The sequence below is a fragment of the Trachypithecus francoisi genome, unplaced genomic scaffold (genome assembly GCF_009764315.1).
Source record: "Trachypithecus francoisi isolate TF-2019V2 unplaced genomic scaffold, Tfra_2.0 Lachesis_group5, whole genome shotgun sequence".
In the NCBI taxonomy this organism is placed as follows: Eukaryota; Metazoa; Chordata; class Mammalia; order Primates; family Cercopithecidae; genus Trachypithecus; species Trachypithecus francoisi.
The window spans coordinates 70,081,945-70,108,960 of record NW_022681470.1 but is presented as its reverse complement, the minus strand read 5'-3'; the positions used below and the strand labels follow the sequence as shown (position 1 = coordinate 70,108,960).

The 27,016-nt window shown below is 40.2% G+C and overlaps 1 protein-coding gene across 15 annotated transcripts in view; it reads right to left on the bottom strand.

Moving 5' to 3' along the window:
- Positions 1-21,888, bottom strand: part of RPS6KC1 (ribosomal protein S6 kinase C1) — a 218,266-nt gene extending 196,378 nt beyond the window's left edge. For 6 of the 15 annotated variants that reach the window (XM_033199771.1, XM_033199778.1, XM_033199779.1 and 3 more), the window contains exons 1-2: positions 21,612-21,888; positions 1,886-1,921 (exon numbers count right to left, since the gene is read on the bottom strand). Coding sequence is in view for 6 of the 15 variants with exons in the window: in XM_033199767.1 (XP_033055658.1) it covers positions 1,886-1,921; positions 21,612-21,716 (141 nt within the window). In the remaining 9 variants the exon portion in view is untranslated. Of the gene's footprint in view, positions 1-1,885; positions 1,922-2,231; positions 2,322-14,903; positions 15,037-21,611 lie in introns of those variants that run through there. The other 9 variants (XM_033199772.1, XM_033199775.1, XM_033199776.1 and 6 more) reach the window with 6 other exon arrangements.
- Positions 21,889-27,016: the final 5,128 nt, after the last annotated feature.

The window sequence follows — 27,016 nt, the reverse complement described above, 5'->3', positions numbered from 1 at the left end:
CCAGAAATGATAACGTATAAAATTTAAATATTATCAGCCGGGTGTGGTGGCTCACGCCTGTAACCCCAGCACTTTGGGAGGCCAAGGTGGGTGGATCACAAGGTCAGGAGATGAAGACCATCCTGGCTAACATAGTGTAAACCCTGTCTCTACTAAAAATACAAAAAATTAGCCGGGCGTGATGGCGAGCGCCTGTAGTCCCAGCTACTTGGGAGGCTGATGCAGGAGAATGGTGTGAACCCAGGAGGTGAATGAAGCTTGCAGTGATCGTGCCACTGCACTCCAGCCTGGGCGACACAGTGAGACTCCGTCTCAAAAAAAAAAAAAAAAACATTAAATATTATCTAAACCTGGGGCCATACACTCATACCAACCAGTACCAAAGAGTCACCTTAAATGTATGAATCAAGCCAGGTATTTTCTGTAGAGTAGTGAGACCTGTGGCTAAACAGAAAGAACCTACCACCCAAAGACATTCATATTTAATTGTGGGGAAAAAAAACACTGTTGCAGAATCAGCACTGTAAACTTAAAGTATCTGTTTTAAACACATTAGGGAAGGGGGAAAAATTCCTATATATTTCCTTCTAGTCTTAGTGAAAATGAGCAGGGACTAAAATGAAAGTAAATCAAGAAACATTCAATGCAGCAAGCTCCTCAGTAAGGATTCCTAAAGATGTACAACAAGCGCAAAGTAAATACAGAGAATTCCACAATTTTAAGCAAAGCATAACATGTTGGTATCACTATAGAAAGAAGGAAAAAATGCACAGAAGAATCTGCAAAAGAACTTACTAACTTAAAAAGTTTTAAAAAAAGAAACATCTATGCCTAAAGCAGTTTTCCAAGATGTCAGTATGTCAATTCAACATAAAAGTGAAAGTAGTTGGAGACCCATAATTTACTGTTAGAATCTTTAAAATAAGTATTAGTTACCAAATACTTTTTATTACACAGGCATTATGATCTTGAAATGGGTAAATAGGGACCCGTGAGTGATACCCACATCTTGTAAACACCAGTTACCATAACAATTATCACTTAGTAAACAGCACCATAATTCATTAAATTCTTATTTATATAACTTAACACCTACTAAAACTTAACACTTTTAGTAGGTCTCAAATAGGACACTTCAGCTACTGTTTTGTGAACTGAAGACAATCTTCACGCAAACATATAAAGACTGATGTACAGGCTGGGCACAGTGGCTCACATTTGTAATCCCAGCACTTTGGGAGGCCAAGCGGGTGGATCACCTGAGGTCAGGAGTTCGAGAACAACCTGGCCAACATGGTGAAACCCCGTCTCTACTAAAAATACAAAAATAGGCCGGGCGCGGTGGCTCAAGCCTGTAATCCCAGCACTTTGGGAGGCCGAGACGGGCGGATCACGAGGTCAGGAGATCGAGACCATCCTGGCTAACACGGTGAAACCCCGTCTCTACTAAAAATACAAAAAAAACTAGCCGGGCGAGGAGGCGGGCGCCTGTAGTCCCAGCTACTCCGGAGGCTGAGGCAGGAGAATGGCGTAAACCCGGGAGGCGGAGCTTGCAGTGAGCTGAGATCCGGCCACTGCACTCCAGCCTGGGAGACAGAGCCAGACTCCGTCTCAAAAAAAAATACAAAAATAGCTGGGCGTGGTGGCAGATGCCTGTAATCCCAGCTACTCAGGAGGCTGAGGCAGGAGAATTGCTTGAACCTGGGAAGTGGAGGTTGCAGTGAGCCGAGATCGTGCCACTGTACTCCAGCCTGAGCAACAAGAGCGAAACTCCGTCTCAGAAAAAAAGAGATTGATGTATAAATGATTCAAGCGATTTCCTCAAAAAAGCATTTAATTAAATTTTTATCAAATACATAAAATAAAATCTGCATATAAATGTTACCTCCTGGACATCCTCTGGATTTCTTCGAGAAACAACCTAAAACAAAACATACATAGAAATCTCTAATCATTATCAAAATTTAAGATTTCACATTTGTATAATTAACCTGCAATAGTATTTGTATGAAAAATTCATTTTACTTTTTAAAAAAAAAAAAACTATATCATTTATCCAAAACTCAGCTATATAATAACTTCACTATCTGAAATACATACTGTGAAATCAAGCTTAACCTAAAGTTACCTCCCTTAGGCTACATATTTTAAGTTTGGCCTAAAAGTTTCTCTGTACATAATGAACGGAGAAACAGATATATAAATAGATGTGTAAAAAGACAGTAACCTACTCTGGTGCCAATCACCAAGTTTTGGCCAAAGGGGGCCAACTGTTCGAACAGTGTTCAAATAAAGCAAATGCTTAGTTGGGACCAATGCAGCTGTTTCAGTTTCGGTTTCTGTACATCACTTTCCTTTTTCTGTCCATAAATTTTCCACCACGTGGCTGTGCTGGCGTCTCTCTGGACCTAAACTGACTGAGGAGACTGACCAATTTGTGAATCATTCTTTGCTCAATTAAACTCTTTAAATTTAATTTGGCTAAAAATGTTATTTTAACAATACTAAAAATTAAGCAAAAAAGCAGCTAAAAGTAAGTCCACATGCTAAAGTTCATATATTCAGTATATTCTTAAGAAAAAGTGTCCGGCCTTTACTCTTAATTAACATAATTCTAACAAGCTTGTTTACATCTCCCATTCCCAGCAAGCCTACATACAAATTAGAAGCATAAAAAGCAGCTGCACTTGGGCAAAGTGTACAAGGAATCTCTCTACATTATTTCTTACAACTGTATATGAATCTACAATTAGCACAATAAAAATTTCAATTAAAAAAAAGCAGCTACAATGCTCACACGCACTATGTGAGAAGTATGAGAAGTAATTACTGGCTGCCTAATGATGAAGAAAACAAAAGTAATATAAATTATTTACAAATATTCAGGGACAAATAATCCTTCTATCAATACTCCCTAAGCAAGAGGAAAACAGGAGATTCTTTCAGACTTCTCTGATTACAAAGGCCAAAAAGTCTAACACCAGGTAAAAAGATTTTTTTCACAAAACTTTTGAAAAGGCTAGGTGTTTAAATCATCAAACAGCATCCTAAATTAGGAAAATCTCAGATTATATAATACAGTACCATCCATGTAAGTGTCAAATTAACAGTTTTGAAGCTACAATGGTGTATCTTGCAAAAATAAACAAAAAGATAAATCGGGCTGTTCTGCCTATGGAGTAGCCATTCTTTATTCCCTTATTTTCTTAATAAACTTGCTTTCACTTTAAAAAAAATTTTAAAAAAAGATAAATCAAACATGCATTAAAATGGTTGCCTATGAGTGTGAGGAAGAAAAGGGTCTTTGATAGCCAATGACAATACACCATGAACTAGGGATTAGAATCCATTCAGCACCACCCCTAAGTCCAAAACAAGAACAAAAAATGGAGGATTTACACTCAGACAAACCTTGGTTCAAATTACAGTTCCTCCACTTACAGGTTTGATCTCATCTATGAAATGGAGATAATACTAACTGCCTGGCCTGGCTGTTGTGAACAACAAATAAGAACATAGCAAGAACTCTATAATTTAAAAGTTCCCTCTGTCCCCTACCAGACAGGTTAACCATTGTAAACGGTCCCACCTAAGAATTCCGGAGAACAAGTATCTTGCACTCTATTCTCCAACTTTAAGAATATATAAAGTTGGTGAAATCTTGTAGCAATTTTCATTAATTTATACAAAAGTGCTATGCAATAGAACTTTCTGTGATAATGGAAAAAAATGTTCTCTATTTGCAGTGTTCAACACCGCCACCACTAGCCACATGTATGTGGCTACTGAGCCCATGAAATATGGCTACTTTGAGAAACTACATTAATTTTATTTCATTTAAATTAATTCAGAAAAAACTTTTTTTAAAGAGACAGGGTCTCACTCTCTCACCCAGGCTACAGTGCCATGGCAGGATCACAACTCACTGCAGCCTCAAACTCCTGGACTCAACTAATCCTCCCCCCTCAGCCTCTTGTGTAGCTGGAACTACAGGCACACAACACCACAGTCGGCATACACACACACACACACACACACACACACACACACACATATATACACACATTTTTTTTTTTTTTTTGGTAGAGATGGGGGTCTCCCTATGTTGCCCAGGCTGGTCTCAAATTCCTGGGCTCAAGCAATCCTCGCACCTCAGCCTCCCACAGTGCTAGGATTATACGTGTGAGCCACTGCAGGCCTTAATTTAAATTTAAATCAAAATAGCTACATGTGGTTAATGGCTATCAAATTAGACAACACAGATTTAGTATTAGAGACTACAACAGGTAACAACTATACATTATTCAAATATTTGATTTTAACTATTACTTTCAAATACCAGCCTGTCCCCTCACACACAGCTTTCCAAAAATATAGTATTTCACATAGTATGACTAATTTTGCTTCTTATAAGCATTTCTTTCTTTTTTTTTTTTTTTTTTTTTTGAGACAGTCTCGCTCTGTCGCCCAAGCTGGAGTGCAGTGGTGCGATCTCAGCTCACTGCAACCTCCGCCTCCCGTGTTAAAGCAATTCTCCTGCCTCAGCCTCCCAAGTAACGAGGACTACAGGTATGTGCCACCCTGCCCAGCTAATTTTTGTATTTTTAGTAGAGATGGAGTTTCACCATGTTGGCCGGGATGGTCTCGATCTCTTGTCTTCATGATCCACCTGCTTCAGCCTCCCAAAGTGCTGGCTGGGATTATAGGCGTGAGCCACTGTGCCCTGCCGTTTCTTACATTTTTATGAAATGTATTGAGAAGTCATGGATAACCAATCCACTAATAATCCACCCACCAAAAACAACATATGATCATTCACAGCAAGATCTATTCAAATGTACTTAAAATTTCACAATTTATGTTTTTCTCAATTTAATACATTTCCTGAATTTATAAATATATTAAGGTATCTTAACTATTTTAAATAATCTTCCTTAATAGAAGCAAATGATATTTTTGAGACGGAAGAACTTATTTCTTAGTTTGGCATACATATTAGAAGTATCACATTTTGGGTGTTCTTCAGATGAGCCCGTCCTGGAAATCAAATACATGTGTATTGCACAAACAAAAACACATTAGCCATCCCCTAACAACAGCCATAATATTAAAACCATCTTATCAGAAATAACAAATTTGATTACTATTTCTCAGCTGTCCTCTTAGTGGTTTACATACATCTATGTGCTGGATTACATCGGTGAGCAAGTCCCTTTCTTCCTGGAGTTCACAATCTAGTGGTACACAGCGGTGGGGTGGGAGGGAAGTGCAGAGCGGAGGAGGCTGTATTTCCCAAATGTATTTCCATACCTCAGATAACAGTAGTGTGCTAAGCAACCGATTGAGAAACACTTCATCCTAGATCCTTCCCATGACACTGAATCCTCACTGTGCAGAGCAAAGTGGCATCCCAAAAGCAGTCAACCAGTCACGGTTTAGTGATGTAAGACTTTTAATAATCTTCTTGATAATAAAAGTGAAACTGACCCAACAGTCCCATGGACAGGTTTTTTTGGATAAACATGGAAACTGACCCTTCTGGTAATAAAGCTTGAAACTTAACATTTGTTTTATCAGAGTTACCTTCAGGAAAGGGCCTTCAGGCTTCTCAAAAAGTATTAATATTGTGAACCCCGAAAATCTGAGACAGGTCTGAGTTAATTTAGAAAGTTTATTTTGCCAAGGTTGAGGATCTGTGCCCGTAACACAGCCTCAGGAGATCCTGACAACATGTGACAAGGTGGTAGGGGCATAGCTTGATTTTATACATTTTAGGGAGACATAAGACATGAATAAATATGTGTAAGATATACACTGGTTCAGTCCAGAAAGGTGGGACAACTCGAGGTGAAGGTGGGACAACTCGACGTAGGGAGGGAGCTTTCAGGTCGCAGGTAGATAAAAGACAAATGGCTGTATTCTTTTTTTTTTTTTTGAGACAGAGTCTTGCTCTGTCCCTCAGGCTGGAGTGCAGTGGAGCGATCTCGGCTCACTGCAAGCTCTGCCTCCTGGGTTCACGCTATTCTCCTGCCTCAGCCTCCTGAGTACCTGGGACAGGTGCCCGCCACCGCACCCGGCTAATTTTTTTTTTTGTATTTTTTACTGTAGAGACGAGGTTTCACCGTGGTCTCGATCTCCTGACCTTGTGATCCGCCCACCTCGGCCTCCCAAAGTGCTGGGATTACAGGCGTGAGCCACCACACCCGGCCGGCTGTATTCTTTTGAGTTTCTGATTAGTCTCTCCAAATGAGGCAATCTGGTATGTATTAATAGTTATCTCAGTGAGCCGAGGGGTGAATTTGAAGAGAATGGGAGGCAGGTTGGCCCTAAGCAGTTCCCAACTTGACTTTTACCTTTAGCTTAGTGATTTGGGGGCCCCAAGATTTATTTTCCTTTTACAGAATCAAATGAACTGAAATTCACCAGATCACTGCATCCAAACAATGAGATGCCAGACCTCTCATCCATCACGATGGCTTCCTTAACCCTTCGTAGTTCCTGTTTTCCCATACATAATCACATTTCCTCCCTGCTATATAAACTCCTAATTTTAGTCAGTCAGGGAAATGGATCTGAACATCTCCTTGGCTGCAGCACCTGATTAAAGCCGGCTTCCTTAGCAATACTCATTGTCTCAGAGATTGCTTTCTGTGTGACAAGCAGCAGGACCTAGATGGAACCCCTGTGTTTCGGTAACAAAAGTAACTCATGATTATTAAGCAACATACAGAAAATCAAAGTTGAAGTATAACTACCTAAGTGAAGGTCTTTAATTTTAGGCTTACAAAAGAAACTACTCTGTGCTCACCAAATACTTCACAAAGAAGGAGGAAAGTTAGACAGGGTTTGGAATATCAAAGCAAAAGCTACTCAGGTATTACCTGACAAGCCTAAAGTTTAGTGAAAATTGTGTCTTAAAAGTACAGGGTTATACTTCCCTGATTCTCCTCTTTCCTCTCTAGTGCTTTTGCTTCTCTTTTGCAGGTTATTCTTCATCCTTCTGCCCCCTAGTATTCTGTGAGCACACCAAGAATCAGCTTTAAACTCTTGTATTCCAGCCTCCTTTTTATTATTAACAGTCTATATTTGTGCTAATACTGTTCAAGGCACTGTGCTAGGCATAGGGAAAACTTGACTTTGTACATTTACATTTGCAAAGAATTTTATATTAATGAATCACTTCATTTTCTCAACAACCTATGAGTTAGGCAGGAGTAGTTATTATGACTTCCCCTTTTACAGATAAGAAAACAAGGTGGTTCAGAGTCCTGTCTAAAGTCACATGGCTATTCACCTTCAAAGTTAGAATGAGATCTTCGACTGTCTGACTCCTGGTCTAGTGCTCTTTCCACTACATTACACTGCCTCCCTCTATTTATCTCTGGTATTTTCAGCAATAATGAAGTTTACTTATTTCCATAAAATTCCATCACCATTAGGTTTTTGTTTATTTCACCTATTCATTCAACACATATTAGTGCCTACTCTGCTGCCAGGTACTGCAGTACAATGGAGAATATACTAGGTCTGATTCTTACGCGACTGCATTATAAAAATACAATCACTTCCCAAATACATTATCAACTTCAACCACTTAGTACCCCACTATTAGGAATTCAGTATTCCCAAATGTGTCATCTCATTTTTAATACTTTACAAATGTGTCCCCCAAAATGGAAACCAAAACCACAAAATGGTTAGGATAATGTGAATTGAGTGCAAACATCCATGAGTAACAACTCTTTCTGTGTAATTATCTTCCGTGACTGAAAAGTTAATGAAAAATAAGAATATCAATCAGAAATCAGAGGGAAGAATATAACCATACTGACAATGAATAAAACTGAGCTAGCACTCAGTGATTTTTCTCTGGAAAAATTTCAAGAGAGTTTGTCATAAAGTTCAACCAATATATTCCACAAAAGTTGGAATTTAAAACAGTGATTGTTTTCATTAAAAGTTCACAAAGGGCTGGGCGTGGTGGCTCAAGCCTGTAATCCCAGCACTTTGGGAGGGTGAGGTGGGTGGATCACGAGGTCAGGAGTTCAAGACCAGCCTGGCCAAATTAGTGAAATCCCATCTCTACTAAAAATACAAAACTTAGCCAGGCACGGTGGCAGGCGTCTGTAATCCCAGCTACTCGGGAGGCTGAGGCAGGAGAATCGCTTGAACCCAGGAGGCAGAGGTTGCAGGGAGCCGAGATCGCACCACTGCACTCCAGCCTGGGAAACAGAGCAAGACTCTGTCTCCAAAAAAAAAAGACCGGGCATGGTGGCTCACGCCTGTAATCCCAGCACTTTGGGAGGCCAAGGCGGGCAGATCAGAAGGTCAGGAGATCGAGACCATCCTGGCTAACATGGTGAAACCCCGTCTCTACTAAAAATACAAAAAATTAGCCAGGCGTGGTGGCGGGTGCCTGTAGTCCCAGCTACTCGCGAGGCTGAGGCAGGAGAACGGCATGAACCCCAGAGGCGGAGCTTGCAGTGAGCTGAGATCACACCACTGCACTCCAGCCTGGGCAAAAGAGCGAGACTCCATCTCAAAAAAAGAAAAGTTCACAAAGGCCGGGGGTGGTGGCTCGTGCCTGTAATCTCAGCACTTTGGGAGGCCAAGGTGGGAGGATCACCTGAGGTCAGGAGTTTGAGACCAGCCTGACCAACATGGTGAAACTCATCTCTACTAAAAATATAAAAATCAGCTAGGCGTTGTGGCATCCATCTATAATCCCAGCTACTAGGGAGACTGAGGCAGGAGAATCGCTTGAACCTGGAAGGTGGAGGTTGCAGTGAGCTGAGATCGCGCCATCGCACTCCAGCCTGGGCAACAAGGGCGAAACTCTGTCTCAAAAAAAAAAAAAAAAGTTCACAAATTTGGCCAGGCCCAGTGGCTCACGCCTATAATCCCAACATTCTGGGAGGCCAAGGCAGGTGGATGACCTGAGGTCACAAGTTCAAGACTAGCTGGGCCAACAAGGTGAAACCCCACCTCTATCAAAAATACAAAAATGAGCCGGGTGCAGTGGCATGCACCTGTAGTCCCAACTACTCAGGAGGCTGAGGCACTAGAACTGTTCGATTCAGAGAGGCGGAGGTTGCAGACAGCCAAGATCACGCCATTGCACTCCAGCCTGGGTGACAGAGTAAAACTCCGTCTCAAAAAAAATAAATAAAAATAAAAATAAAGTTCACAAATTTCCACTGCAAGCATTAACTGCCACTGACTCAGTTAGTACTATGTATCTTGAAAAGCTTCTTGCTTTTTAGAAATTTATCACCAAGTCATCTTAAAAAGTATTACCTTACCCTCTACTAAAAACACAAAAAATTTTTAAAAAGTATTACCCAACAACAGCAGTGCTTCACAAACCATGTTACATGGAATACCAGTATTCTTTAAAATCAGTGATCTCACAGGAAGGGCTTAATAATCAATTCAGTTTACCTCTGTTTAAGAAGGGAATGTTGTTTACAGAATAATTCTTCAAACCTTTAATACACTAATATGCCTAGTAAATCCCCAAAAGGAAGATACATAGTATTTCCCAAAGACATCTAGTCACTAAACTTTTTATTTTTATGTTATTTATTATTATTATCATCCTCATTATTTATTTAGTGCAACACCCACTAAAATTTGAAGCACTAGAGAAATACTACCACAATTTTTGTAGTCCATCTGCCTATGTTCATGAACAGCAAATTATGAATTTAGAAAAACATGTCTCAAAGCAAAAGTAACTATCTCTTACTGTGCTAAGAAATTAAATACTCTACTTTATTCAAAAATCACAACAACCATGCTTGGTAAGATGAAATAACCAAAGACCTAGAAAAGAGACTCAATCAAATAACAGAGGCAGGACCAGATCTCACAACTCCATGACTCCAAAGTGTTCTCTCTAGAACGTAAGTCACTTGGCTCTCCTCAAGATTAAAATTCCAAGTATTCAGGTAATATTCCTGACAAAATATCTCTGACAAAATGCCTACAGGCATTACAGTTAGGTAAACCCTGTGTCTTATAAGTCAACTAAAATACAGAAATTGAAGAACCACTTTGGAAAAGCAGAAAAAAAAACAAGGGGCTTGGAACTAAAATGAATGGGGTCTTAATAATGATGTTGGCACTGCCCATGAACTGCTTTTTCTGCCAGCTCAGTACTAAATCAAAGTAAAATAAAAGACCCAAAGTCAGCCCCCTTGCCTATTCTGAAAACAAAGATCAGACTTTGAGGCTTGGCCTAAGTCAGTTCCATAACAATCAACAGGTCACATTGTCACTGGGTCTCTGAAATCGTTTCCAGTATGCTAACTTACTCTATCTATTTCTTAATAAATATCTCCAGGTTTCCTTAAAAGTCAGGTCAAAAGCACTGTCTTGGCCAGGTGTGGTGGCTCACGCCTGTAATCCCAGCACCTTGGGAGGCCAACGCTGGAGGATCACAAGGTCAAGAGATCGAGACCATCCTGGCCAACACGGTGAAACCCTGTCTCTACTAAAAATACAAAAATTAGCTGAGTGTGATGGGGCGTGCCTGTAGTCCCAGCTGCTGGGGAGGCTGAGGCAGGAGAATGGCTTGAACCCGAGAGGCGGAGGTTGCAGTAAGCCAAGATCACACCGCTGTACTCCAGCCTGGCGACAGAACAAGACTCCGTCCAAAAAAAAAAAAAAAAGATTCAAAAGCACTCTCTTATCTGATTACCACCATCACCATAATGATGATTAGAAATCACACTGTTAACTCAGACATATACAAAAAGCTGCATTCTTTGTTAAGATTAACAAAGAATAGCCACAGGTGGAATATCCTTTTTCCAAAATGCATGAGACAAGAATTGTTTCAGATTAGGGATTTTTTTTGGATTTTGGAATATCTGCACATACATGAAATATATTGGGGATATGACCCAAGGCTAAACACAAAATTTATTTGTTTCATATATACCTTTATATACATAGTCCAAAAGTAATTTTATACAGTATTTTTAATAATTGTGTGCATGACTACAACCTATCACATGACGTCAAGTGTGAAATTTTACACTTGTAGCATCATTTTGACACTCAAAAAGTTTCAGCTTTTGGAGTAGTTTGGATTTCAAACTTTCAGAATAGGGATGCTCAACCTATACTAGAAAACAAAACTACAAAAATTATTCAATCTTATAATATTTCCTAGGAAAAAAAAGATAAAACAAGCCCCTTTAGAAACCAGTATTGATAAGAAGTTAAATACAAAATTTAAGAAGCTACTTTCATGAGCAAAGTATTGTAATCAAGTCTTCTGAGGGCTACTTCACTATCACTGTTCAGCTGCTAGTTTAGGGTAGCAGAGCTAAGAAAAAAAAGTGACAAAAGTAATACTTAGTAATTACACTAAGTGTCAAGCTACAAATAATCAAACATGGAAAACATGTCCACTCTTTTCATTTTCCAAAGATATCAATCTCTGAATGTGGGACAGGAATAGTACGATATGCAGAAATGGAAGGCTACACTATTCTGAACATTTCTCCTTGTGGTGATTAGGTATACCAAGTGGCACATTGGTCAATATAATGCAAGCAGTCCTGATTTTCAGACATTAACTTTCATAAAATCCATACTTTCATGTAAATATACCGACATATCTAAACTGTACTTCATACATTAAAAAAAAAAAACAAGTCTTGCAGGAAAAGTAGGTCAAAGCACCCAACTCACATAGGCAATTGTTACCTTACCAAACTCAACTTCCCTTTCACGACTACCTGCATCTCAGTTCCACTCTCCCGCTTGTCCCTGCAGAGCCACAGGTGGCACTGGTTGGCAAGAAAATTTGGGCTGGTTATTACCCACCAGCCAGGCAGTCTGGACCCAAGAGGCAACACCTGCACAAACCATAATTAGACATTTTATAATTTTTAGTTCTCTGGAGTGACAGAACTCCCATATAAGATAGATAAGTCCATGGGACAAATTTTAGACATTCACCTTTCTAACAAGTTTTCATGAAAGCATTATGTCAAAAGTACTACAGACTGAATGTTTGTGTTCCCCCTAAAATTCATATTGAATTTCATGTTGAAACTCTAATCCCCAAGGTGATGGATTTGGATGTGAGGCCTTTCAGAGGTAATCAGGTCATGAGGGTGGGCCCTTCATGACGGGATTACTGCCCTTACAAGAAAAAGACAATGATCTCTCTCAGCCATGAGACCATACAGCAAGAAGGCAGCTGTATGCAAATCAGGAAGAAATCCCAGCCTTCAGCCTTCAGAACTGTGGGAAATAAATGTCTATCGTTGAAGCCATCTAGTCTACAGTATCTTGTTATAAAAATCCAAACTGACAAAGACAGTAAGGAGTTGTGGCTTTCTATATTATTAAAATCCCAAAATCTCAGGGAGAATAAAGAAGCTAAAACTGCAAATTATCTCTAGATACTCAATAATGTTTGCTAAAGTTATTTTTCTCACCTCAAATTTTACCAGTTATAGCAATATTCTAAACTATTTTCCAGTCAAGGTTCAAGGAAAATCAAAATCCTTAATGTTAAATAAAGTTTGCAGTTTAACATAAAATCTTAATATCTGAGATCAAGTTGTCAACAAACAAGATGAAATCAGGAATGATTTACATTTTTTAAGTTCCATTTACTGAAATTTTTGGTATATTAGATAGTTTTCTACTAAACAATATTACAATTCAAAAACAAAGGAAGAGTAGAATAAAACTAAACTCCAGAAAACACAAGACACCTTGAGAGCCGTTTTTCAAAAATTTTAAGCATAAATATATTTTACAACAAACTAATTGCCCTCCGTATCCTTATGATTATTTTGTTTGTTGAAAATATCTCCAGATTAAGCCAAAACTAAGTATTTATTCAAGAAATCTTCAAGAAACTACTGATTTAACAACTGAAATCTAACAATTCCCACTGCTTTAATACCAGACATTTGTTAATAATCCTAACAGATTAAGGATTTAAAATTCAGTAGGTTCTTTTTTTTTCCTTTAAAGTGACTTAAATTATTGCTTGAAATGTGTATGACTATATACTACTTTAAAATTTAAAAGCTAACAAAACTAAAAATTAAAACATGCAGGCTGGGCGCAGTGGCTCACGCCTGTAATCCCAGCACTTCGGGAGGCTGAGGTGGGCGGATCACCTGAGACCAGGAGTTCGAGACCAGCCTGGCCAACATGGCAAAACCCCGTCTCTACTAAAAATACAAAAAAAAATAGCCGGGTGTGGTGGCACATGCCTGTAATCCCAGCTACTCGGGAGGCTGAGGCAGGAGAATCACTTGAACCCAGAAGGTGGAGGCTGCAGTGAGATGAGATAGCGCCACTGCATTCCAGCCTGGATGACACAGTGAGACTCTGTCTCAAAAAATATATATAAAAATAAATAAAACATGCAGCCTCCCATATACGAAAACTCTACCATGAAAAGTATACTAGAGGAGGGCCGGGCGCGGTGGCTCAAGCCTGTAATCCCAGCACTTTGGGAGGCCGAGACGGGCGGATCACGACGTCAGGAGATCGAGACCATCCTGGCTAACATGGTGAAACCCCGTCTCTACTAAAAAATACAAAAAACTAGCCGGGCGAGGTGGCGGGCGCCTATAGTCCCAGCTACTGGGGAGGCTGAGGCAGGAGAATGGCGTAAACCTGGGAGGTGGAGCTTGCAGTGAGCTGAGATTCGGCCACTGCACTACAGCCCGGTCGATAGAGGGAGACTCTGTCTCAAAAAAAAAAAAAGAAAATTATACTAGAGGATAAATGACTGAATGCTTTCCTCCTAATATCAGGAACAAGGCAAGGAAGTCTACTCTCACCACTCCTATTCAAGACTGTGGACTAGAAGTCCTAGCCAGTGTAATAAAGCAAGGAAAAGAAATAAAAGAGATACACATTGGAAAGAATAAATAAAACTATGCCTTTTGGCAGACAACACAGATTGTCTATGCAGGAAAAAAACAAGAATTCTACTAAAAAGTCTTAGAACTAGTAAGTCAGTTTGAAAGGTCAACATGATATAAGGGCAACACAAAAATGAACCAAATTTCTATATACTAGCAAAGAAAAGCTCAAGACCAAAATTTTTAAAAATACTATTGACAATAGCTACAAAAATACGAAATAGTGAGGAATAAATCTAACAAAACATACAGAGAATCAATTTGCTCAAAACTACAAAATGCTGATAGAAGAGATCAGAGAACACAAATAAATTGCAAGACATACTGTGTTCATAGATTTGAAGATTTAACATAGAAAAGATGTCCATTTTTCCCTAAAGTGATCTACAGATTTAATGCATTCCTAATCAAATCCCAAAAGGATTTTTTGTAGCTATAGATAAACTGATTCTAAAATATATATGAAAAAGCGAAGGAACTAGAGTAGCCAAAATAATTCTGAAAAAGAATAAAATTGGAGAAACAATATTGTCTAATTTTAAGATTTAGTATAAAGCTATAATAATCAAGATAGTATGGTATGGAACAAAATAAGAGAATCCAGAAACAGCTTTACACATATATATATAGTCAATTGACTTTTGGCAAAGGAGTAAAGGCAATTCAATGAAGAAAGGTTAGTCTCTTGAACAAATGGTGTTTTGTTGCAATGGGACAACCAGAGGCAAAAACAGAACCTTCACCCAAACCTTACACCTTATACAAAAAAAAAAAAAACACTCAAAATGGGTCATAGAGCAAAATATAAAATGCAAAGCAATAAGTTATCTAGAAGAAAACATTGGGAAAAATATTTGTAACCTCAGGTTGGGCAGAGATTTTAGGTATGACACTAAAAGCATGGTTCACATAAGAAAGAACTGATAAACTGGACTTCACCAAAATTACAAATTGTGCTTTGCAAAAGATACTGTTCTGGGTGCAGTGGCATACCTGTAGTCGTAGCTACTTGGAAGGCTGAGGTGGGTATCGCTTGAGCCTAGGAGGTCGAGGTTGTTGCACACTATGATCACACCTGCAAATAGTCACTGCATTCCAGCCTTGGCAACACAGCGAGACCCCATCTCTGAAAAAAAAAAAAAAAAAAAAGGCCAGGTGCACATCTGTAATCCCAGCACTTTGGAAGGCCAAGGCAGATAGATTGCTTGAGACCAGGAGTTTGAGACCAGCCTGAGCAACGTGGTGAAACTGGGTCTCTATTTAAAAAATACAAAAATTAGCCGGGCACAATGGCACATGCCTGTAGTCCCAGCCACTCAGGAGACTGAGAGGTGGGAGGATTGCTTGAGCTCAGAAGGTTAAGGCTACAGTGAGCCATGATCATGCCGCTGCACTCCAGCCGGGACAACAGAGGGAGACTCTGTCTCAAACGGAAAAAAAAAAAAGATACTTAAGAGAATGAAAAGATATGCTCTAGATCAGGAGAAAACACTTGCAAATGTCATATCTGACCCCCCAAAAAAGATACCCAGAACATAAAGAACTCTCAAAACTCAAGAGTAAGAAAACAAACAACCCAAAGAAAAAAATAGGCAAATTATCAGTCTCAAAAGGCTAAATACTGTATGATTCTATTTATATGACATTCTCAAAAAGACAAAAGTATAGTTGTAGAGATAGATCACTGCTTGCCAGGATATAAGGGGTAGGGGGAAGGGTATGAAAAAGAGACAGCATGAAGGAGTTTTTTGGGATGATGAAACTTCTGTTTCTTGATTATGGTGGTAGATAAATGAATTTATACTCATGTTAAGATTCAAAGAATTATACAACAGAATAAGTCAATTTTATTGTATGTTAATTTAAAACTCAACACTTGAAAGCAAAGTGCTGCCTCCTTCCAGCCTACCCTCAAATCCCTACTATAGTCCAGGCTCTGTGCCAGACACCAAGAATACACAGTTAAAAAGACAGAGTCGGCCAGGCACGGTGGCTCACGCCTGTAATCCCAGCACTTTGGGAGGCCGAGGCGGCTGGATCGCTTGAGCTCAGGAGTTCAAGATCTGTCTGGGCAACGTGGTGAAACCCTGTCTCTCAAAAAACTACAAAAATTAGGCAGGGGGGCATGTACCTGTAGTTCCAGCTACTAGAGAGGCTGAGATGGGAGGATGGCTTGAGCCTGTGAAGTCAAGGCTAGAGTGAGCCATGATCATTCCACTACACTCCAACCTGGGTGACAGAGTGAGACTCTCAAAAAAGAATAGAGTCTGCCATCAGAAGAGGTGTCAAACAAGTACATTATGATAATGGAAGAGATACAAGACATACAGAGAGCAACGCGTTAAAAAAAAAAAAAAAAAAAAAAGCTTCTGGAACACAGGATATAGCTGACACCTGAGATGAGATGAGCAGAGATTGCCAAGACAAAAGGAAAGAGTATTCCAGACAGAGAAAATGGCATCTAACAGAGAGATATGGAAGAACGTAGTATTCTAGCCTAATTTGGAAACTACAAATAATTCCTTTCCCAGGCACAAGCAGGCTACTCAAGAATATGGTCAGGAATTAAGGACAGGTTCCCTCCAAGCAATATAGTGTTTTGATTTGAAGCTTTGGAAATGGTAATTTTTCACACTTATGTGAAGCTCAGTACTTCCCATTAATTCCCTTACTCCCCTTTGTTCACATCATCACAGTCACTTGTTATTCATGTGTATCCATCACTTGCCAAACTATAGTAATGCCCTTGTGGGGACACACAGGTGTCCCCATATGCACACTCACAGCACCTAATGAAGTGTTTTATAACACAGGTATTCAGCAGCATTGCATTAGGATTAAAAGCACTGTGATTGGGACCAGTCTACCTGGGTTCAAATGTAGACTCTACCACTTGCTGGCTATATGACCCTGGACAAGTTACTAAATGTCTCTGTGCCTCAACTTCCTCATTGAAAATGTGGAAATGATAATGGCACCTACTCACTGGGCCCCTGTGACAAACGTCTTAATTTAATATAAACTGCTTGACTCAGTAAGTGCCATGTAAGTGTTTACTGTTATTACTCAACAAACACTAGCTATGTATAATAAAATGAGGATTTATACATTCTCCTGGTTTCAAAATAAACTCAGACTACTTTAAATATGTGCAAAGCCAATGAGGTAGCTTGTGCCCACAATCCCAGGCGGCAGAATGAGGAGGGAGTAACACTCGAGCTCAAGAGTTCAACCAGCAGTAAGCTATGATTGCATTACTGCACTCGAGCCTGGGCGATACAGTGAAACCTCCATCTCGGAAAAAGATCAATAAACAAAAATAAATATGTGCAAGACTGTATTCTGAGAATTACAAAGCACTGCTCATACTGAAGAGCTAAATAAAAGGGTAGATATATATGTTCATGGCTCAGAGACAATACTGTTAAGATACCAATTCTTCTGAAATTGATCTACATTCTCAACATAATCCCAATCAAAATCTGGACAAGTATTTTTGGAGAAACCAGACAAGTTGATTCTAAATTTTATACACAAATGCAAACAATCTAGAATAGCCAAAACAATTTTGAGAAAGAAAGTTAGAGTACTTAGAGTACCTGATTTCAAAACTTAGTATAAAGCTACATAAACAAAGCCATGTGGTATCACGAGAAATAAAACCGTATGTCCATACAAAGACTTGTATATGAATGTTCATAATAGCTGTATTCATAATATCCAAAAACTGGAAACAACCCAAATATCCATCAACAGGTGAACAGATAAAATGTAGTATAACCACACAATGGAATATGAGTCAGCAATAAAAGGGAATGAAACACACAACAACATGGATAAATCTCAAATAATCATACTGAGTGGAAGAAGCCAGACCAAAAAAAAAAAGTGCATACTGTATGATTCCTTGTATACAAAATTCTAGAAAATGCAACCCAATCTACAATGACAGAAAGCAAACCAGTGGTTGCCTAGAGATATGGGATGAGGGGGAGTGACTGACTGTAAAGGAACATGAGGGAACTTGTGCAGTGATGAACATGGTGTAGTTACACAACTGTGTACATTTGTCAAAACTCATCAAATTGGACACTTAAAATGGGTGAATTTTACTGTATGTAAATTATGACTCAATGTAAACAAAGTAAGTTATACTGCAGCACTATCTTTTGAGAATAAAAACATACTTTTTATACTCATGGAATGAATACAGGCAAGAACTGCCATTCACCTACTGTTGCTGAGAAATCTATACTACATTATGAGAATTTTGTACACTTAGCATGAAATAACTGAAAACATTGCTGATGGTTCTCGTATGCTTGTATCTCCTTCAACTAAAGAATCAAAGGGAACTTATGAAAGAACTTTCCAATTCTGAATAGAGGTATTTATTCTAGATAAAAATTAAGAAATAACACAGAGTTTAACTGTGGAATCTGTTAGAACGCTTGTAACTGGCCTCAAAATCATCTAAGCTTGCCAGGTTTCAGAGAACTGCAAAAAAGCACACAGGAGATTTAAGAAGATGAAAAAGCTCTTTTGCTATCCAAAATTTAACTCTGGTACTTCCAATGATTAAAACTCTACTCCTACAGAAATAATCCTGCAAGGATTAAAAATATAGAAAATTGTTCCTTGAAGCTAGAAGTAAACCAGTAGTAGAAAATATACAGAAGCCATTCTTAATTTTTATCTCATGAAGTTCTCTCAAGAGAGCACTATTTACCTAGTTAATTATCCTGAAAAAAGGTGTTTTTCTCCTTAACTCTCAAGAAATATTTTATAATACTAAGCACAGTTATTTTGAAAGTATGCCTCCATGTTGACTCTCAGATGTTACATTTTAAAAACAAAATCGGTAACATAAGCAATAAATGAAGACATAAACATATACGGGAAGAAAAAAGGCAGTGTGTGCAATTTTCAAGTTCAAATAACCACAGCAATATGTAACACGCATATATATAAATTTGGTTACTTCTAAGGCAATGTGCTACTTTATCTTCCAGTTTATATTGTCAAAACTTAGTTCAGTAAATAGGTCACAGCTTCAGATATTTAAGATCTGAATTTGGCTGGCGCGGTGGCTCACACCTGTCATCCCAGCACTTTGGGAGGCTGGGGCGGGTGGATCACCTGAGGTCAGGAGTTCGAGACCAGACTGGCCTACATGGCGAAACCTCGTCTCTACAAAACATAGAAAAATTAGCCAGGCATGGTGGCGGGTGCCTGTAACCCCAGCTACTTGAGTGGCTGAGACAGGAGAATCGTTTGAACCCAGGAGGCGGGGTTACAGTAAGCCAAGATCGTGCCACTGCACTCCAGCCTGGGCAAGAGAGTGAGACCACACCTTGGAAAAAAAAAAAAATCTGCATTTGGTTAACCTTCCCTTTTGTAAAGTAACAATACAAATAATTATACTCAGTGCTTCCAATTCAAGTTCCACACACATTCACACCTCCAGGTCTTTATGGACTCTACCCCTTCAATCGTCTACCTTTCATACCCTCTCCTTTTCTGGATTCTTCCCCTCTTTCAACTATCTTGATTGGTACATATTCCCCAATCTCTTGATCCAGAAGCAATCTGTCTTCCCACAGCCCTTTTCTGTAGTGTCTGCTGGAACTTCCTGTGTTATATCACATTTCTTTAAGTATCCTAAACTCTCTTCTACTATGTGTATCCTTGAAAGGAAGATCCATGCTTTATTCAGCCTTATGTCCCTCACAGTATTTAGTGCCTGGATCTAAACATTTATTGGGTGTGCTGCCTACAATGAAGAGGAAAACATTCAACAATGTTTTTCAGGCACTGTGTGCCAAGCACATGCATCTTCTTTTATCTATTATTCTATATAAGCAGAAACAAATGTCAATGATAGAGAACTGCTCTAAATCCACTAAGAAACATAGACACGCAACTAAATTAATACAATATAACTTTCTTGTTAAATTAAGGGATAAGTAGGATGCTGTGAGAGAAACATTACATATGTTGAAAACTGTTCTGATTCCATACACTATGTGTTAGGACACTAAGTCTGGATTTTCAAAGGGCCCAATGACTAGAAGGTTTCAAGAGTGGTATGATAAGGGCCCCTCAATCTCACAAAATTTCTTACACAACCTGAAACTAACATTCCACCCATATAACAACCTTCTGTGCAAACAGGGAGCAACAAACTTCCCTCTATTCTCCTTACAGCAATCGGCAACAGCAGGTCAGATCTTCTCCTTATCCTTATACAGACATGTTCATCCATACCTCCTTCTCACATTTATCTGAACTGTGCACCATTTCCATACACCACGTGCCACTCCCATGTCCCAAACTGATCTATATCTATTTAACCGTTAAGATTCTTCTCAGGCTGGGAGCAGTGGCTCACGCCACAGGCATGAACACTTTGGGAGGCCAAGGCAGGCAGATGGCCTGAGGTCAGGAGTTCAAGATCAGCCTGAGCAAAACGGAGAAACGAGGTCTCTACTAAAAATACAAAAAATTAGCCGGGCATGGTGGCACATGCCTGTAATCTCAGCTACTCGGGAGGCTGAGGCAAGAGAATCACTTGAACCCGGGAAGCAGAGGTTGCAGTGAGCCAAGGTCATGCCATTGAACTCCAGCCTGGGCAACAAGAACAAAACTCTGTCTCAAAAAAAAAAAAAGATTCTTCTGAAGGCCTACTTTACATCCTCCAAATGTATATTGAACTATTATTACTTAATATGTACCTCTCCTCTTTAAAAATTGATAATGATAAAGTTAATTCTTAACATTTTATATAACTTGGAGTCAGGCAAAACTGGTTTCGGATCCCAGGCAGATCTGCTATTGCCTTGCAATGTAAAGTTGGGTAAGTTACTAAACTTCCTTTAATCTGTTTCCTCATCATTAAAATGAGAATTAAATTGGGTGATGTGTACAAAATGCCTGCTATACATATATTCATGCACACATACGTCACATATATATATACTTACTTAATTTTAATTTATTCTTACTTTCCTAGAAGATGCAGACTCTCTTTAAAACTCAAGGCAAAAGCAATGAAACATAAAGTGGTTGGACCAGTTAGTTGATGTAAAGAAGCCTCCCAACTTTAAAATGTGACCTTATGGTAGCTCACACAAGCCACCCTCAGCAGATCTTTTTCACGTCTCCTACTGAAAAACGTGAAAAACTTAAGGGTTTGACAAAGCCCGGATCCACAGCTCCTAGGTTGGTGGCCTAACACTGACATCTGTCCCAAGAGTCTGTCTTCCTCACAGCAAACCTGATAAAGGTCAAGAGAAAAAATAACTTACATTACATAAGCCAAAGAATACATAAATTAACACTTTTAAGTCTGCATTATCTTCCTGGAGCAAGCAAAACCACTTCTGCAAATTGCGAACTCAAAAGAGAAAGTCCAAACGGGATGGGAACTGAGTCATCAATTTAAAACCATCAACCAGTGACTACCCCACCCCCAGAAAAAAGGCTCTACCACGACCTACTACCGTGAAGCCCTGGGCATACCACACTCAGCCACTACTCCAGAAATCCCAACCTCCGACACGCAAGTCCCGCCAGTAGGTGCAGCACCCAGTCCCACCCTCGGCTCTGAGCCAGAGTCAGGTACCCTCACACCAGGGTCCCCACCCCAGATCCTCAGGACCCAATCCAAGCTCCTATCCCAACCCCGACACCCGCACTCACCCGGGCGGTGACCTTATATACTGTGTAGCCCCTCGGGTGTCGCTGGGGCTCGGTAACAGTGTAGAAACGGGCCAGATCGGCACTCCGCTCCCGGTAAGAGGTCATCCTCCCGCCGCCTCTGCCGCCGCCACCGCCCGCCCGGGATCATCAGGGCAACCCGGCGCCGCCGCGGTCCAGGTTCCCCAACGCAGCGACGAGGCGGCGAGGGGGCGGTGGCTCCAAGGCGGCTCCACGGCGGCGCCTCAGCTGCACAGCTCTGCTTCCGGGTCAGCAAAGAAGCTTCCGGGCCAGGCCGTTTCCCGCTTCTAGGGGGAGGGGAGACTACACCCTTAGATTCTAACCCCTTTGGGGCAACTGGGACTGGCCTGTAGTTAAAGATTAAGGGGTCACGCTGCCATCCCCGTCACTGCGGAGACCTCAGGCCTCTCCACCAAAGACGACTTCTTGTACGCTAGCTCCGTCACCTTCTAGATTTTGTGAGAGTTGGTATAGCCACCCCACACCAGGAGAGTGTGGTCCTCCCTGCCTCCGCCCCGCCGTAGTACAAACTTAACGTGGAGTGGTGAAGGGATGGAGAGATACCATAGCCTAGCACCTTCTTTCCTTACCTATTCACGGTCTATCATTTTAAATACCCACAGCAACATCTCATTCTCTGAGACATATTCATTACTTCTTTCTAAGACGAATTTCCTTCCATTGAGCGCCTTTCTGTAACACATCTACACAGCAAGCTCCCAACCCAAAAAGCTCCCAAGCCAGTATCAATCTTTTTAAAATCCCCTCAGGTTCGAAAATCTGGAGTCTGCCTCTGGCTAAAAGAAAGAAAAAAATATATATGTCACTAGAACTCTCCAAGCCACTCACTACAGTTTCCAATTTCAGCTGAAGTTGTTATCAATACTTGGCAATTCCTTTATCTTTTTGTGATTGGGGTTCTTTTTCATTCCCCAAAATATTCATTCCAAGTCTTTGCCATTATCCTAAAGACTCTGTTCCTCTTCCTTTTGCCTCCCTACTCTCTGCACCACCACCCTTCTTTACAAGGAAAAAAGAAGAGGAAGAAGTAGCTATAACCATTAGTACCAATTCCTTCATCTTCTCATATTTCCATGCCAGTCTGAGATGTGCACATATTGCTTGCTCATTTTTACAACCAATGACTCCACCTGTGATCTGAATCCCACCCTCTTTGGCCGACCTTAAGACTGTTTCAATGACATTCCAAATTTCCTTTCTGTATGTTTAATCTCTTTCTCACCACTGGCTCCTTCTTTTCAACCTACATATATCTAAGTCAGTCTATTAGTCATTCATTAAACCTGAATTCACCACCTACTATGTGCCACACATGATGCCAATTTGGCATTGGAGTTACAAAGATAGTCCCTGTTCTCTGACCGGGCACAGTGGCTCATGCCTGTAATTCCAACACTTTGGGAGGCCAAAGCAGGCTGATCACCTGAGGACAGGAGTTCGAGACCAGCCTGGCCAACATGGTAAAAACCTGTCTCCACTAAAAATACAAAAAATTAGCCATGCGTGGTGGCAGGCACCTGTAATCCCAGCTACTTGGGAGGCTGAGGCAGGAGAATCGTTTGAACCCGGGAGCGAGTTGCGGTGAGCCGAGATCCCGCCATTGCACTTCAGCCTGGGGGACAAGAGCAAGACTTCTCTCAAAAAAAAAAAAAAATGTAGATAGTGCCTGTTCTCAAGTACCATCTAGTAGGAAAAATAAAGACATATATTGTGATAAGTACCACGGTGAATGTATATACGGAGTGCTACAGATCATACCAATTCAGAATGAAAGATCGCCTAAGGCTTTCTGATAGAAGACTGAATGTTGGAAGAGAGATGGGAGTTAGCCAGGTGAGAAGGGAGTAAAGGGCATTATTCATTTTGCCTTCTTTTCTTCCTTTCTTTCTCCTTCCACTCACTGTCAAAGTTGTTTAAGTTGATTTTAAAGTAATCTACATCAATATTGCATCATCACCCATTTATTCCCATGTCCAATTCAATCTGGTTTCACCTCTTTATTGCTACTCTGAAACTGCTCTGAAAGTCGTTTCCAATGACCTCAATTTGCCCAATATTTCTGGATTTTGAAAGTCTGACCATTTCTACTTTTTAAAACTTTTCTGTGTTCTTAGCACATGAGTCAGCATTATTTCTCTTTTCTCTTTTATACTCAGATAACTCACTCTTTTTTCAGTCTCCTTTGCTGTTTTCTCTTCCTTCCAGAAACTTTCAATATTCTCAAGATTTTGCCTTTGATCCTTTGTTCTTTATTCCCATTGACTTGCAAATGTCTATCTCCCAGCATATCTCTCTTCCAGGACTTGACTTACTTTACCTACATCTTTATTATATATCTACCACTGGAAACAGAACAAATCAAAAGCTCAACATTTTTTCCCCTCATACACCTATTTCTATCTCCATGACTGGTTTTCCTCTCCATTTAATTACATTAGTTAGGTACTTGAGATCATCCTTAGCAACCTCCTTTCCATGATCTCTGAGTTTCTTTGATTTACCAGATACTATTGATTAAAAATTTAAAAAGTGGAAAAACGTGTGCCACGAAAACACTATCAGAAAGACTTAAGACAAAGAAATATGATCAGGAATAAAGGAGGACAAAACTTAAAGAATTCAATTCATAAAGAAGACAGAGCAATTCTAAATGTGTATATACCTAATAATAAAACTAAAAATGTAAAAAGCAAAAACCATTAGAGCTAAAAGAAGAGATAGATAAATCCACAAGTATAGTTAAGATTTCAACACTCAGGCTGGACTTGGTGGCACATGCCTGTAATCCTAGCACTTTAGAAGGCTGAAGTGGGCAGATCACTTGAGGCCAGGAGTTCAAGACCAGCCTGGCCAACATGGCAAAACCTCATCTCTACTAAAAATACGAAAATTGGCCGGGTGTGGTGGCACATATCTGTAATCCCAGTCGCTTGGGAGGTTGAAGCACAAGAATCACTTGAACCAGGGAGGCGGAGGTTGCAGTGAGCCAAGATCGTGCAACTGCACTCTAGCATGGGCGACAGAGCGAGATTCTGTCTCAAAAAAACAAAAAAGATTTCAACACTCTTCTCTCAGTAATTGACAAAATATGTAAACAAATAAATGAATAAGGATACAGAAAACCTGAAATGCTCTATCAACCAACTCTACCTGATAGACATTTATAGAACACTCCACTCAATAGTAGCAGAAAATGTTTGTTTCAAGCGTACGGAAAACATTCAACAAGTCAGGCCATATCCTGGACTATAAAATAAATGCTAACAGGCTGGGCACAGTGGCTCATGCATGTAATCCCAGCACTTTGGAAGGCCGAAGGGGGCGGATCACCTGAGGTTGGGAGTTCGAGACCAGTCTGACCAACATGGCAAAACCCTGTCTGCACTAAAAACACAAAATTAGCTGGGCATGGTGGCACATGCCTGTAATCCCAGCTACTCAGGAGGTTGAGGCAGGAGAATCACTTGAACCTGGGAGGCGGAGGTTGCAGTGAGCCGAGATCGCACCATTGTACTACAGTCTGGGCAACGAGAACGAAATTCCATCTCAGTAAATAAATAAGTAAATGTTAACCAATTTTTTAAAACCAATATAAATTGGATTTGCTGTGTGACCTCAGGGAATTAAACTAGAAGTTCATAATAGAAAGTTACCCATAAAATTCGTAAATATTTGGAAAGTAAATACAATTCTAAGGACTCCTGGATCAAAAATAAATGACAAGAGACTTTTAAACATATTTGGAATTGAATGAAAATGGAAGCATGTCATAATGTGTGGGACACAGCTAATGCAGTGCTTAGAGGGAAATGTATAACCTTGATGGCTTATAGTAAACAAGAGGAAGGGTCATGAATTAAGCTTCTACTTTAAGAAGCTAGAGGCCGGGCGCGGTGGCTCAAGCCTATAATCCCAGCACTTTGGGAGGCCGAGACGGGCGGATCACGAGGTCAGGAGATCGAGACCATCCTGGCTAACATGGTGAAACCCTGTCTCTACTAAAAAAAAAAAATACAAAAATTAGCCAGGCATGGTGGCGGGCGCCTGTAGTCCCAGCTACACCGGAGGCTAAGGCAGGAGAATGGCGTGAACCCGGGAGGCGGAGCTTGCAGTGAGCTGAGATCTGGCCACTACACTCCAGCCTGGGTGACAGAGCGAGACTCCGTCTCGAAAAAAAAAAAAGAAGCTAGAAAAAAAAATGTTAAACCCGAGAGCAAGAATAAGGGAAAAAAACATAAACAAAAGAGTAATAACTCAATGACATTTTCTAAAAAAGAGAAAAACAATGAAGTAGAAAAAGAGAAAAGCAATAAAGAAAAACCAATGAAACCAAAAACTGATTCTTTGTTGGGGGGATCTCCAAAAGTTCACTGCTCCGCATAAACTATGAAAAACCTAACAAAACTCTCAGGATTAACTCTTTCAGAACTCTGGAAACTAACCAAAAGCTTACAGCAACCCAGGAGCACTTACTTAAGAAAATAGGCTGAATCTCAGCCGGGAACAGTGGCTCATACCTGTAATTCCAACACTTTGGGAGGCCGAGGCAGGTGGATCATGAGGTCAGGAGTTCGAGACCATCCTGGCCAACGTGGTAAAACTTCCTCTCTGCTAAATATACAAAAACTTAGCCAGGCGTGGTAGTGGGCACCTGTAGTCCCAGCTACTCAGGAGACCGAGGCAGGTGAATCACTTGAACCCGGGAGACGGAGGTTGCAGTGAGCTGAGATCACACCACTGCACTCCAGCCTGGGCGACAGAATGAGACTCTGTCTCAAAAAAGAAAAAAAAGAAAAAGAAAATAGGCTGAATCTCTAAGAACAGCAAACTTTCTGGCATTTTGACTTACCCTAGGCCCATCCCCTGCTCCTCAGCTCAGGGATATCCTTGAAAATAACAGCCAACATTCCTAGAACCAGTTCTGAGGGAGAAGAGACCTCATTTTTATAAAATAGTAATGATTACTATAAATAAATAAATAAATATTTGGTCTTATTTGTCTGGTGGCTTTCAGAAAACCAACTCAAAAGGCTTATCTTCACCTTGTCCCAATGCTGAAGCCGTTAACCAGGAGACATTTTTCCACAATATTTATAGGTAAATGTGTTTGTCATTGCTGCCTGAAGTAATGAATGACAGCTGAGCAAACAATCAACTGCCTAAGAAGCTTGAGAGAAAAGGCTGGAGAGTGAAAAGCTTTGGAAGAATAAGGGCCTTGAAAAGTTCCAATATATTCCTGAGAATCTAGAAGACCATGCACATGACCAGAGCTATGTGGATGCTCAGGAAAGACTTGAGAAGGCTTTAAGCTTTCACATCTGGCCAACCTTGAAGCTCTGTACAAGCAAGATGAGAAGGCTAAGGCA